At 38.6% G+C, this 15,367-nt stretch overlaps 1 protein-coding gene across 1 annotated transcript; it reads left to right on the top strand.

Moving 5' to 3' along the window:
- Positions 1-2,889: 2,889 nt before the first annotated feature.
- On the top strand, positions 2,890-13,738 carry LOC140342960 (uncharacterized). Its single transcript, XM_072429345.1, has 7 exons — positions 2,890-4,841; positions 5,010-5,225; positions 5,561-5,872; positions 9,346-9,453; positions 9,578-10,023; positions 10,915-11,138; positions 12,666-13,738. Exons 2-7 carry the CDS (start codon positions 5,096-5,098, stop codon positions 13,222-13,224), a joined length of 1,779 nt encoding a protein of 592 aa, XP_072285446.1. The 5' UTR covers positions 2,890-4,841; positions 5,010-5,095; the 3' UTR covers positions 13,225-13,738.
- Positions 13,739-15,367: the final 1,629 nt, after the last annotated feature.

Here is a 15,367-nt window from a genome sequence, read left to right as displayed (position 1 = left end):
TGTTGTAACAGGTAAAATTAAAAAAAATATTAAAACTTTTAAAAGTTTATAAACTGTGTTATATTTCTCCAGACTATTTTTCTTTAGTGGAAGAGGAGGCAAAATGGCTCTTTTGATAGTAAAGGTTGCTGACCCCTGACCTAGGGTATGGGATGAGAACTTGTTAATGTAAGATCACCAAGAGTCACCAGGAGCTTTTAGAAACCCAGTTGACATCCAGCATAGCAGTTATTACACATTGTTGGTTATGTTTGGTAATTATATAGCACAGTACCCAACAGTATGCAACAGTACCCAAGCTTTGAACTTATTTTCACATTTCTGCAATCTGTTTAGGTTTCACAGTCCAGTTTTGGCTGTACAAAAACTCCATCTCAAATGCTTAACAAGTGCTCCAATGTGAGGATGATTCTTCAGTATTTGGGCACTGGATTCTCTATAACTAACGAGATCATTAACCCCAAAGATGAAGTCAGCATGTTTCAGCAAATCAGTGGTGGAGAGAGTGTATGTGTATTCAAGGGTTATCTGAGCCCTGGAGGTAAGTCCTCATCAATGTTGTGGGCACTTCTGACCAGAGGCAAGAACCTAGAGGGGTTTATGTCACAGCAGTACTGAACCTAAGGAATAGGACCCCATCAGTGCTGGATCAAGGAAGCTACATCTGAAATCAGTGGTGAGCTCAGGCTTGTCCATTCACTGCATCACAAAAATAAATATTGTCTGCTACTTGGTCCTATACTATAACAAGTGCACTGGACCTAAATCTGAAGTCTGATTCTGCCTAGGACGTCAGGATCTTAAGTTAATTACGCATATAGATGCGATTAGCTACATTCTTCTGTTCTGCGGTTACTATGTATTCTCTATACAAAACTAACTTTTGGCTCATAGATGACATTACAAAAACGTAGTTTTATGCTGCAATAACATATACAATTACACATAATTCACCTGAGTCCTTGTTCAACACACATGTACACTTCAGAAATGTTTCAGGCACTTGCTCTTGCGTTTGTGGCTCTCTGCTGTCTCCCGTTGCAGAAACCAGCAGTAGTCGCCCATCATGTTGAGGTTGCACCGGCCTTGATATCTTGTTTCCATAACAGAAATGTCCTGATGGAACCTCTCCCCTTGTTCATCACCTAAATCACCCAAATTTGGTGGGAAGAAGTCCAGATGGGAATGTAAGAAATGAATTTTAAGTGACATTTCGCAGCCAAGTTGATGGTATGCAGTTAGCATATTGTTCACAAGTTCAACATGGTTTTCAGCTCGCTGGTTGCCCAGAAAGTTTTTTGCAACTAGCACAAATGAATCTCAAGCAGCAAGTTCAAGTGGGTTGAGTTTGTCTCATATTGTGGCATCTCGCATCAAATTGCGGATTTGGGGAGCAGCAAAAATGCCCGCTTTCAGTTTAGCATCTTTTATAACTTTTCCAAAATTGTCCTTCAGATACTGAAAACCTATACCATCACGATCTATTGCAACAACAATTCATTAATCCAAGTTTAATATGAAGTGGCAGAAGGTAAAATTTCTGTGGATCAATGAGTTATTTATACTTCATGTTGTACAGACCAACAGCATGTTCAGATCTGGGTGGCCATTCTTTCACTTTGTAATGGTTGCTGTCATCAGTGTGTTCCACAGGCACAGAAAGCACATATATTTTGTATATCCCAATTGCAGGCCAAGAAGGAGTAGTTAATCAATTTCAAAATGACCTCACTGGATTCATATGCCTCCCTGGATTCATGTGAATGAATTCCTTCGGCATGAGCAAGAGGAGCAGAGGTTTTTAGGTTTACCTTTATGCAGCAATACAGCTTTCAAACTTGCAACATAACTCCATAATCAGACCACTCACGTCAGTACTGAAGCAAATGTCTTTTTCCAGCTTGTAATAACCTGCGAACTTTGTGTGACGATCAAAAAAGTGTCAAGTTGTTGTTCCTTTTTGTAGCAAGATACACTACTTTAATCTGTTAAATTGGGGTTCATAACATTCATTAACACCAACATCCTCCTCCTGTTCCTCATCCGACATGCCACTGTCAGTAACAACAGATATAGAAGGGACTGGCACTGGATTCAGGGGACATTCACAATCAAGATGGAGAATTTTTGACTTAGCCTTCTTCTAAAACCCAGCAATTTTACTCATATAGAAGTAGCAGTCCGAGTGATTGTCTTTTGGCTCACGCCTAACTATAGGCACAGCAAAAGGCATTTTATTCTTTTTCCCATTCAACCATTGTGTTACACCAACGTAACACACCTGACAGCAAGATATGAGGTGCCCAGCTTTTATCCTGATCTCAAATTTCACATCTAAAGTAATATTTGTAAGCAAATCTCACCATCTTGGTTAGGTTCTTGCATTGAGCACATGGGGTATATTTGCCACAAATGTAGCAAAAACTGACCGGTTTATTACCACAGCTGCGCCTACTCATCTTTAGCTCAAAACAGACTCACTATGGCCTAGCTGTACTATCCAATAAGATGGTTTCACACTACAGACAAGCCCTTGGTCCATCTCGCCTTATATACATATATATATTATTATATACCTATTTCTGGCTGAGGCGGCAGCAGGCATAGTGGTAGCTGAAACTGTTATAATGTTCCCATGTAAAAATACATTACCCAGTTACTGACCATTTGAACAGCTAAAGCACGCCTATAACTTAAAATCTGTACGTGATAGGCAAATTCTGAGTTCAGATTTAGCACACTTGGTTATCATGTAAATGACGTTTTATTCCCAGTAGCAAAATCGTTGTTGTGCAGTGTTATTAAGGGTAATTTCCTATTAATGCAGGGCCTGGGAAGGGTAATTCCCTATTTGAGTTGGGTGTGAGAGAAAAACCTTTGATGGAGAACTAAAGGTCTCAGTATTCTCCCTCCTTTCTTTATTTTTAGAGAAAAATGGCCAATTCCATAAAGGGGCGGTGTCGAGGTAGATACAGTATACTATGGCATGTAATATAAACTTCCAGTGATAAGAAGTTATATTGTTCCTTCTTTTCTGTATCCAAGAGGAGTTCCAGGTGATGTCCCGCCGCCATTATGGCTATCTATTCAGTGCCAGCATCTACATTAATGGGCTCGTTGCTGCCCGAATAAGCTCATGCTGTGAATATCGGTACCGTGTCGGATTTCAGCAGGGAAGTCGTGGCTGTTTCCGGATCACTGAGCTAAGTGGGGGAAAACCTTGCTACAGGTATGGAGATAAGGATACCTATGATAATGAGGCTGTGATGCCATATACAGTAAGGAACACTTTTCACTGGACCCCCTCTATCCAGGTCATTGGACATTCAACAAAACATATCCTCAAATTTTACCTTTTAAATCAGTCCTATTGGTCATTTTCCTTACTGTAGGTATTTCATTTGTTCATGTTATGCAGTTTTCTCTTGATGGTATTTGTTATAAAGAAAATCAATATGACTAGCATCAGTTTTGTAGCCACTGCAAGTCCTTATTCTGTACACTCCTGTGAAAAAAACAAATAATAATCCAAGAATATAAATGTGATCGAGTGAATCTTACTAGGCCTCTCTGTAACAAGGTTAGAGGTGTTTGTAGTAACTGAGAAAAAGCATTTGCGAGTGCACAGCATTGGCAGCTCAGTATGTAGGATTATGGGAACACTAGATATCTGATAGGATTAAATGAGTATAATAAAACACTTTTAATAGCATACCTGACAAACACAGAAAGAAAGCAATTTTCAATTGAATATTGAATGAAACAATGCTTTTTAAAAATTAAAAGTTAAAATCTGGCTGCACAATCTATTTGTAGATCTGACAACAAATATGCAAGGCAAGATCCCCCTAGAAGGCAACACAGATTAACATCACCACATCACAAGGTTTCTGCTAAATCTTAAAGCGATTGTACAGAGATTATAGGACTGCTGTCCACCAGAATGGCACACATAGCTGTGACTAGAGGAACAGTCAATATACATTACAGTCATACATATGTTATAAATTATCCACTAGCGCAATGAGAAACAAGAAAACTTTACTTTTCAGGGGATGCAGTGTTCTTCCTAGCCCCACCCGGCACTTTTCAGTAACCACACTGCTGTATTTGGATGGTTACTGAAAAGTTGAATCACAATACAGAAGCTGCCACCTGCCTACATTTTCTTAGGGTAGACAACCCTTTATTGTAAAGTAAAAATTCTGTTTTTTTTTAAGTGCAATACCCTTTAAATAAAAAATACATAAATAAAAAAGGTGCAGCACCGCCCCTAATTCTAGATTGCCTAGAAGATAGAGAATGAATGGGAGAGCAAAGCCTCCTGGGATACCTTCATCAGGCATCCGGGGAGGCTCTTAGGTGCGCCTTTTCGTGAAAAGGGCAAAAAATCTCACACATGCGCAGTGGGATCGTCAAGATTTTTTCTAACTTACGTCACACGATCTTGGGCCTGGGTCAGGAGAAGAAGAACCCGGAAGAACAGGCGAATATGGCGGCGCCCGAAGCGCTGGCCAGAATACAGATACCAGGACGATGCAGGACCCAACGGAAGAGACCTCCGGATGGATCGAACTGCCCTGTGGGATTGAAGGTAAGTGTATTTTTTTTTGGGGGGGGGATTTTGAGTTTAATTCCACTTTAAGACAACATTTCTGTTTCTGCTCCAGCCCTGTTTTCATAATTTAGCCCCTGCACTGCACCAACCTGACAAAGATGGAGCAGGTAATTACATACTTTGTCTTCCAGATGTGGAGCCCTTCTTGACTGTAAGAAGAAAACAGCTGGGAATTGTTCAATAAGCAGCACATGGGAGGAGTCTGCTGTTAGCCAGAAGAAGGGTAACATTGCTTTTTACACCACCACCAAGGTGTTCTGTGGCACAAAAGGGCTTTAGATACTAGAGGGTGATAAAATGGAAAACTAACTTCTTTTGCAACAATATTATTGCCTCAATTGCGTTCTATTACTCCAGAACTGAGTTGCTATCAACTTTTGCAATTTTACAGTTTTTGGGATTGTTAACAAGACAGGGAAGACATCAGAAGGTACACAACCAATCACATCCCATGGTTTGTCCACCAATCCAGTCGGCATGCAGTGCTGCCCTCAGAGGAGGAGGGTGAAGAAGAAAAAAAGAAGACCTCCTCAGAATGAATCGGAATCAGAGCAAGAGGAAAAAAAGCAAAGAAAACTTTCTAAACACAGGAGACCGAGATTGATGGGTAAGATTGGTGACATTAATAAACAATCAACCCCCCCCCCCCCCTCGAACCCCAAACAAAAAAATTGAGAGCAGAGACCACAGGGGAAACTAAGATGTATGCTTTTCTGTAAAATAAACAAAAATAACTATAATATAACAGTGTAAACTGGGATTATGTGGCCTGAAAATGCAATTAGAAAAAAAGAATCTTGGTTTATGCTTGACTCACATCACTAGAAGACGTAACAGAGAATCGAGACATGGGTCAGATCTACAGGGTCAGAGCAGTAAAATAAGGTGCCTCGTTGCCCTGGGTTATTGCATTTAATGGCATCCGATGTCTTTTTTTTACAGAATTCAGAAAAGGCCAGGAACTAACTTCATCTGTACAGAATACCAATACTGCAGAGAAAGACAGCATAGACAAAGACAGGAAATGTCATGTGGCACACACTATTAACAAAGATGCATCTGTAACCTCTGAAGACAATGAAGAGAAATTGGAGTTGCAATTGCCAGAAACAACAGAATTCAGAGAAGAAAACACAAAATATAAATATGAAACTATAGGGCTAGAAGATTTAAAAATGTCTGTGACCAAAAAACCAAGGAGCGTGAGGACAGATTGCCACCATAACGCTAGAATACAGGCAGAAGAAGAGTCCAGTGAGTAAAGCCAATTGTGAGAGGGGGTGGGGCATTTACAAAACTGTACAACTGTTTCCAACAGAAACAAATTAGGAATGTGTTTTTTTTTTTTTTACATGCCATGTAATGATAAATGGAAAAGAGAAACAAATTGTATACGTACATAAAAACATTTCCGTTATACCAGTAAGCAATCTACCATTAGGTTTCATTGGTCGCTGATTTTATATTAAAGAGTATAGGAAAAGAGAGAAAAGAACATTGAAGGAATTTTGTGTACAGTCACATGGTGAATCAAATTTAGCGTGCGAGTAGTGTTATCTCTTGCCTCCCTAAATGGGAGGAAACCACTCTGGTCAGAATGAATAAGGCGGTGGAGGACAGGTGTCAGCCTTCTCGCCAAGGAATGTGTTTTTAAGTTGTACTCTGAGGTTGTAACTCATAGCAATTCATGTTGATCTCCAGTCACAATATTTTTTAAGTGGTTAGAACATCTGTCAGTGGGTTTTTTTTTTACTTTATTTATTTATTCAGGGGGAATAGGTATACAACATACAGAATATTAAAGCACTTACATATTAAATATTATACCATAGGTGTTGGGGTAAACAAATTACAAAAGAAGAAAAATTATTTATAGGTGTCAACTATATGATATGGTCAGTGGGTATTTCTTTTTTGCTTTGTCCCTATCTGGAAGATTTTTACCTTCACTGCCTGTCCACCTGTTTTACAATTTGAAGTGAAAGAAAATATCCTAAAAGTGAGAGGAAATCCTCTCAAAGATTTCACCTTGATCTATGATTTGGTGACAATTGTCAAAGAACTTTTGCAAACCAAGTGGGCATATTTCAGCATAGTGGGTAAGCGCTGTACTTTCCGGTGCCCCTAAAAATTGCTCACCCGATTTTTTTATGGGAACAACAGAGACTGGAAGTGGAAAGAAATGTTCCCCCAAAAAATAAATTGTAACTCTCTGCCCCAGTATGTTTCACCTGTTTCTCTTTGTAAATAAATGTCCTGTAGGTCTTGATAATGAACTGCAGTGCAATAGATCTGCAGTCATCACAGATGGAGAGAGAACATACTCCATAAAATATTTACCAGCAGCATCTCCCCACTCTCACAGGACAGGTTCAGGCTGTTATTTGTTGCAGCTGAACTGCAGGTGGTTTTTATGAAAATAAAATGCTATGTTAACTTCAGTGTTGCATTTAGTGCTCCCTTACTGTTTAATGATCTGGTTACACAACACTTCTACATTTACAGCCCTAAACATGTACCTGCAAAGTGTTTCCTGTGACACCTCATTCTTTATTGCAGAGCAATTAGTTAACGGTTTAAAGACCATCTCCAGCAGGTAGTAGAATCTGCTATCTGTACAGAATATTTGCCCTGGCATTTTGCACCACCTGCACCAAGACAGGAAGACATATATGCAAATCACACAACATATGAAATATTTACTCAAAAGCCAATGTTATATGTACAGTAAAACAGAGACAACAGTAAAGCTGACTAGTTTTTAAGTTTTTAAATACAGAAATACCAAAATGTCCACAAAGGATCTGACGAGAATCTGATATCAGACAAGAATCCGTCAGCGCCCGTCGGTCATCATCCGAATCACCGTCCTGACGATCCTAATGCAACCAAAGGGGGACTGCGCCCTGCAGGGTGCCACTCCGTCACTCTCCCCCTCCCCTTTCCATAGAGAAGAACGGTGCTGTATGTACAGAACTCGTTCATGCATTGTGCCGTAATTAGTCGTTGGAAAGGATCATGAAAGATCCTTTCCAATGACAATAATTGCACATGTGTATGCAGCTTAAGGCTGCAATCTTTACCCATTAGGCTGATAAAAAATAAGGGGCAGATTTATCTTTATCTTTTAGAACATTGCATGTGGTGATAAAGACAGAATAGGAGCAGAGCTTCTGGCTGCTTTTCTTCAATAGTTGAAAAAACAATGCCAATCTCATGCATGCACTGTGAGATCGGCACTCTTTTTTTCCCCATTTACCACAGGCTACCTCACCTGATTTGGCACCTGTGCAGTGCAAAATCAGGTGATGTAGGAAGAAGCACAAGACCCAATCCAGTAAAACTCCGAAGGATTAGAGGGATCACCAGAAGCAATGGTGAGTTTTGTTTGTTTTTTTTTTTTAGTTCAGTTCCGCTTTTTGTTAGTACCCTGTTTTATTTATTAGTACCACATTCCTAAGTATATAAATCTTGAAGGAAAGAATATTGATGGGAGATTTAAGGTACAATAGCAAAATAAAAATCACTCTTAATACTTCATAAAACACATAATTCTTTAAATTGATCCAACATAAAACATTAAAAATAATGAATTATGTACTTTCCGGATACAATAGTGACCATACAATTGACATCCTAAATACTAAAAATTGAAGTGTTCCTCTACACGTTTCACACATAACTTCATCAGAAGAAACACCATTATCAATGTTCTTATTCTAATAATTATACCAATGCAGTAATTTATCTATGAGAACATCAATGCCATGCACAAGGGGGCTTTGAAAATCGATCTGCTTCCTAAATGTAAATGTCAGTCCAAAAGAGATATCCTGGAGATATACACTATCCCAGAAAGTAACTCCATTGCATTCCTTTTAGTGTTGTTGAAGCGGCTCCCAGAAGATTGCTGTTTATGCTATTGTTGCCTAAGTCCTATTAATATTTTTGCCTTCAAGGGTTTTCCCCTGTGGTTGCCAAGACTGAATGAACCCCCCAGTGTGCAAGGCAAGTTATCCCATCCCAAGCCAATTCGTTTACATTTGTCACTAAAACAGGAGGCAAGGGGGGAGTCTTTTAAACAGGTAAACACAGCTGTCTTTCTGTTGTGTCTCAGGGACAAGCAGTGAAGGGAAATATGCCCAGCAGAGACACACACAGAAAAATAAACTTTTAGGAGGCGCTAACTCTGTATTTAAAACAAAGTTTGCTTTAGATACAATTTGGGTGTTAAGACATTTTATTCATGTTGTACTCATGTCTGACAGTACCACAAAATGGCCATGTTCATACAAAGTAAGAGATTCTGTGAAGAGTTGCATGGGGGTTATCATTGCTCTCCCCTCCCTCTGAAAATGCTAGCTGTTTGGCTGTCTTTGGCTATACAAATCTCAGTACTGAAATGCAACAAATAGGTAGCTAGTGAAATCAAAACTCCAATCTCTTTGCTTGTTCTTGTAGGACTCGAACTTAATGGTTGGGAAGAATAGACTCGAACCATTAAATGAATCGTTTAATTAATATTATAATTGTGTAAGTGTGTGCCCATGCTATTGGGGGAGGATGTTTTGTAACACACAACTGACTTCTTTTGCAGTGAAACTATTTAGGTTATCAATCTGTTTTTAGTCAATCAACACGCAGTATAATGTATCTGATTGGTATTGTCTGGGCTCTGCATAAGATTTCACTGTAAAAAGATATGGTTACTCTATCCTTCACATCAGTACAAGCAATTCAGCACCGGCTCGCCAAGGCTCTTATTGAGCGGATCTGCCACTCAGAAGTGGAACTGAGCGATTCCAGCGATAGCACTGACATCCAGAGTATTACTGGTAGGTTCAATCAGACAATAATATGTAAGCATTAAACATGCTACTACAATCTAATATGAATATGTACATGGAGATGTAACCAAATTCTGCTTCACCTAATGTTTTTGCGTTTTGTTTGTCGAAGAAGAAACATGGACACCCAAAATAATTCCTAATGGAAAAATGGCACAACCAAAGCTGACCCAGCAGGTAGCAGCAAAGAAAAAAGGAAATGACAATAGAAGTGAAGATGCAAGATCAGAACTTGTCATGTCATCCAATGGGAAGTCTATGCTACAAGAGCCAAACCAGGAAGTGGCAGAAGAGAGACAGTTGGAGGCAAATGCAGGTGAGGATGCAAGATCTGGAGCAGTCATGTCATCCAACCAGGAATCTACATTACAGGAACCAAACCAGCAGATGGCAGCAGAAAGGCAGATGGAAAAAGAAAAGAGTGAGGGAATAAATTTAGGGTCAGCTTTGTCATCCAGTGGTAAATCTAATATATGTACAAGATTACTGGGAAAAGGAGATGAGGTGGATGATGGAGATATCCATGAAATAGCAGATGAAGATGGCCTCCTTTCTCAGGTAAGCTAAAAAGGCACCATGTAATTGTGAAGTAGAGCATTTCTCTGAAAAAAAAAAATATTTTACAACAATTCATTATTTTATACAAAAGATTCCTTGCTCAAAAAACCTGAAATCTATATAAAAAAAAAATAACTCAGAAGAGATCAGAAATTTATGAGGACCCGCTCTGTTATTGTTGTGGATGAGCCGGTAAAAAGTCTAGAGGAGCATACAGTGGATCAATAAAGATTCCTGAAAAGTAAAAAACATTTGTAGTAGGTAAGGAGATATATAATCATGGTGGTAGTGTATTGTCCACATTTTTAGGTTATTTACCAAAACACCCACCTCAATTTATAGCTCCCAGCAACAATTTATTAATTTTATCAACAAGACAAAAATAATCTCTTTGCTAGGGGCATGTTTGCAGGTGTTAAATCCCTTCTTTCTTTCCCTAAATCCAAAAATCCTAAATCACTCCTTTAATAAAAGAAAATTCTCATCACCCTGTCCTATTAGTGTTTAAATGTTAACATACTACTCGTTGGTATGACAGATCCTAGTATGTCACTTCACATGGCACACTGTTTAAACTCCATTAGTTCCCAAGATGTATTACTTAATGTGGAACTGTACTGTTCAGAGAGCAATGCAGAAACACCTCCAGGTCTTCCATGAGTAATGCATAAACCTCTCCAGGTATACTCTACAGTGCAACAATTTAGGTACATTTTATAGCCAGTTTTAACATTCTCATTGCACAGAAAAGTACTTCTACAATATACACTATATAGAGAAACTAGGAGAGTACAGAAACAAGAAATCTAATTATAGTAGTAAAAACCGTATTGTGTTCATACTGGTTTTAATACTGGTACAGTACTGTGTAATAGAAGCGTGCGTTAACAGATTTCAGACCTCATTACGGTTCTCCAAGAGTCTGATGAAGTGGAACAGTTGGTCCTCAGAAACACTGGCATGACGTACTCACTGCTTCATCGCCTTGTACCGGGTATAATAGTCAGCAAGTCAGAAGTGGAATGCATCAACCTGAACCTCAATGAGATTGGCCCAGGAGGAGCAGAGAACCTCCTTCAGCTGCTGAGAGAGAAGCCGTGTATACAGAGTCTACTGTGAGTAATATGCAGCTTTAAACAAACCTCAATGCCATGTATCTGTCACTTTAGGGGAAACATTTACAAATTACAAATAGATAAATTTTTGGCACATCTATCACATTTGTGCTTTTTTACTAATAATCATTTATAAGCCTTGTTCTAAAGAGCCCTAGGCCTCATTGCCTCTACAACCAAGTGCATTACACTGCAATGCACAGCTACATGATTGGCTGTCCCCATTTATAACATTGACTGTGGCAGCACACAGAACAAACAGAAATGCAGGCAGTGGTGCATTGACAAACACATTGCAGAGTAACACATAAGTAGGAACACACATTGCTTTTTATGCAACTATGTGAAGCGTTGTTTACCACACACACAATGAGAACAAGGGCTTTGAGAACATGTATGATGTTGGTATGATGATGCTACATACTTCAATAGCAAAAAGGACACCCTAGCTATCTGAGACCTAATGAAAATAGGTCCCACTTGAATCCTCCTGGGGAGCCCATAGTCATTGGCACCTAATCTGAAATACCTAATTTGAATTGCTGTTAATGTAGTGGTAAAGTATATCACATTTATCTATAGGTAATGTTTGAATGAAGATACTTGTTCAAATTAAAACAGTCAGCAAGGTGTACTTGCATTTTCACTGGTTTTTATATGTTATGTACTTCTCCTGCCAAAGGATTTGTAAATCTGTGCAGCCAGACATTATTAACATACCGAACCAAACCCTTGAGCATCAGTGCAACAGTCTGGTCAAAAACCCACCCCAGGCTGCTAAATGGACAACAGTACAAGGGGGGCAGCAGTACAATAATCAGTCATCATACTGCTCATCATTCCTTCTTCTTAAAATGTGTACCGCTACAGGGCCAGATTGTCTCCTACTGCTGCTTTAACTCTCCCATTTATTCTGCTGCTTAGTAAGAGAGATTTTTTAACTCATATCTGATGAAGTTCGGCTTTAAAAAATTATTAATTGTTGTTTTTTTCCCTAAGATGTTTACTGCTCCCTAGTTAAAGAACAAAAAGCTATTTTCTGCAATGCATTTCAAACCCTTTTCCTCCAATCCTTTATTATATCTCCACCAATGTTTACCTTGTTCATACTTCTTGGTGGGCAGTCAAACAAAGCAAAGACTCTTCTGCCTTTAACACTGAGTGTGAATTCCTTACTGTTTATGTTGTTGTCTTTCACAGAGGGGCAACAACGGTATTTAAAATTCAATGTAAACAATTACCGATGTAGGGGGCCAAAGAAGAGGGCATATTCAATAAGCATAACTCATATGTTTATGGTATGCAGAGGCCTATATACATTTTGATGAACACAGTGCATATTCTCTGTTTTTTTTACATATCTGCTGGTGCACATTTTGGCGCACATTATCAAGTGTTCAAAAAAATGCATGCCAAACCATTACTGAAAAAGACACACATATAAATTGAGTGTAGAGATATGTGTAATTAAATTTGATTTTACACAGCAACCACATAACAATTAAATCATTTGCTTTTCTTCTGCAGACTATATGGAAACAATTTAGAAGATAAAGGTATAAAAACTCTTCTGTGTGGCCTATCAGAAATTCTGATTACACAGCGCCGGACAGACACCACCTTGTCATATAAAACACCACTTGTTCAGCTGTCAGAACTGGACATTGGAGGAAACCACATAAGTGATGATGCACTTAAAAGTGTAGCAGACTATCTGAGGCTGAATCCATTGCTCAAACACCTTGGCCTGGCCCATATTTCTGTACAGGCTGCTGCCGCCTGGCAGGAGTTGTTTGATGCACTTAAAATAAATACAAACCTTCACCACATCCTTCTAGATGAGAATGGCCTTGGTGACACTGGTGCAAGGCTGATAGCAGAGGTCATAAAAGTGAACAAATCCCTGGTCACTATTGACTTGGACAGTAATGACATCGGAGAGGAAGGGGGAAAAGCCATCATAGAATGTCTGTTATCTACTTCTAATATGGTACTTACAACTATAAGTCTGGATAATAATAATATCAGTGGAGGAACCAGAGCAGCTATACATAGGTTAATAATGACAAAGTTAACAGATCAATAAAAACATATTTGTGGTTTGTAAAGCCAAAGGACTCAACATTTAGGATGAAAAAAAAAATCAAACAAGCTTAATATTTTGTTAGAAGATTCAGAGAGGTCCACACATGACAGTAGTAAAATACTGCATTCCCTAAATAAAAAAAAATGTATATAGAGACACACACAGAAGTTGTTGTTCACCTTCTTCTGAACATACTTGCATGACTGTCTCTGGATTCAGAGTTGACTGATCAAGACTAAGCAGGAAACCAGGGAGTCTAGACTCCAGATCAGCATACTTGTTCTGAAATGGAAACTAAAAAGTAATTAACTAAAAAGTTTGAACCATATTTCTGGGCAAAGTACAAACTCTTCTACAACCTTTGCTCCCTGTTCCTTTTCCAACTGCTGGGGAAAAAAAATAAAGTAAATTTTTACTTACCTAAAGTCACTTGACATTCTGGTACCTGACTCGTTTGGCTTTCTTTTTCTTCTTTGTTTACAGTCAGGGTTCTTCATTGGGTGTTGACATTACTGCCTACAGTGAGTTAACACATCTATTAGCTGTCCAGCAGTAAAGCCCATGGAGAAAACCGGAGAGGTGCGAGGCCATCAAAGATTGGTATTACAGCGTGAGTCAGCATTTGCCTTCAGGAACCCAAACAGTGGATAAAGGTGAGGGAAGAAAATGAGCCATTTTTATTTTTGCCCAGAGATAGACTTTAGGCAAATGGTACAGCCAGGCAACTAGTTTTTTTAAGATAAGTTAACAATGACAACCTCTTAATTTCCCAAAGTCCCTTTTTCTTTTAGGGATACATGTACATACGTGTATATAAATAAATATATATATATATAGATATATATATATATTGTGAGATCTCCTATAGCAACGAGGTGTTTCAAACAGGAAACAGGGCCAGCATGGTTATCCATGCATCAAGGGTTTAATTCACTAATACTATTTACACACAAAATAAAACAAACAGCAAAATAAAGCCTGGCCACTCACAGTTAGAACCCTTTACTAACAATCCAGCCCAACCTAGTGCTGTGCAGGACTTTATGCCCTAACCATACAGCTTTTCCAACAAAGTCTGTGTCTTTACTCCCAGTTCACCTTGGACCTCCTCCCAGCTCACCAGCCAAGAACAGAGACACAGGAATTCGCAAGCTGGGAGTTTATATCCCCAGCCTAATTTCCAGGATGCATTTCAGGGGAGACAGTTACACCTGATCATACCCAGGCCTTTTTAGCTCCCCCACTTGGCCAAGAAGCTTGTTGTCATTCAGCCTGGTACTTCAATCCCACCTTCAGGTCAAAAGGAAAACTGACTAAACAGAAAAATACTCAACTACTCAACCTGTATCTGGGGCAAATGTACCTGTCATCCTGGACGAAACCCTGTGATTTCTTTATCCAGCTGTTACAATATAAATAAATATATATATATATATATATATATATATATATATATATATATTTATAATTAAAAACTTTGTGTAACCTTACAAGCTAGTATAGAAAGCTGAATAAAGCTGTGATACATGAAAATAAAGGATAATATAGGATAAAAGTAAATCAATGTCAGTCACTGTACTTCAAGCAACCTCCTTTCCCCATGAATCTGACTGACTCAGCTTTGCCAATAGACCATCACTGCGATGGTCAACTTTACTAAGTAATGGCATGGCATATAAAGCATATCAGAGATAAATTTTTACAGTTTAAGTTTGTGTTTTTGTTATTTTTAAAACTAAGGTTCACGCTATTGGTGTATTAAACTGTGTTAGTTTGTCTAATTCAATTTACAGGTTTGAGACTTTAAGATATTGGAGAAAGCAAACAGATGTTCATTCAAACAGTGTCCACAAATAGGCATAATACACTTGAACACAAGGCATGACATGGTGTATATTTTTTAAAGATCTTATTTTTTTCTAAGTGAAAAATGGATTTTCATTCATTGAGCACACAGCTACATTTACCACCACTTCAAATCTATAAAATTCCTTCCTGAACAGTATGTTGTGGACTGATGAATCAAACTAGGTTGAATTGCCACAGTAAGAGTGGTAATGTTTGCCACAAATCAAAGACAGTATTTTAGGAGAATGTAAGGTCAACAAATCCAAAAGATAAAGTTGAACCGGAAATTTATCTC

Source organism: Pyxicephalus adspersus, chromosome Z (genome assembly GCF_032062135.1).
Source record: "Pyxicephalus adspersus chromosome Z, UCB_Pads_2.0, whole genome shotgun sequence".
Taxonomy (NCBI): domain Eukaryota; kingdom Metazoa; phylum Chordata; class Amphibia; order Anura; family Pyxicephalidae; genus Pyxicephalus; species Pyxicephalus adspersus.
This window is presented reverse-complemented; position numbering and strand designations above follow the sequence as displayed.

What these genes read in the sequence shown, in the direction of transcription:
- LOC140342960 (XM_072429345.1), top strand. Translation starts at nt 5,096, where the DNA reads ATGCAGTGCTGCCCTCAGAGGAGGAGGGTGAAGAAGAAAAAAAGAAGA. An exon ending in CAGGAGACCGAGATTGATGG is followed by an intron (nt 5,226 to 5,560) that starts GTAAGATTGGTG and finishes TTTTTTTTACAG; the next exon opens with AATTCAGAAAAGGCCAGGAA. An exon ending in ACAGGCAGAAGAAGAGTCCA is followed by an intron (nt 5,873 to 9,345) that starts GTGAGTAAAGCC and finishes CCTTCACATCAG; the next exon opens with TACAAGCAATTCAGCACCGG.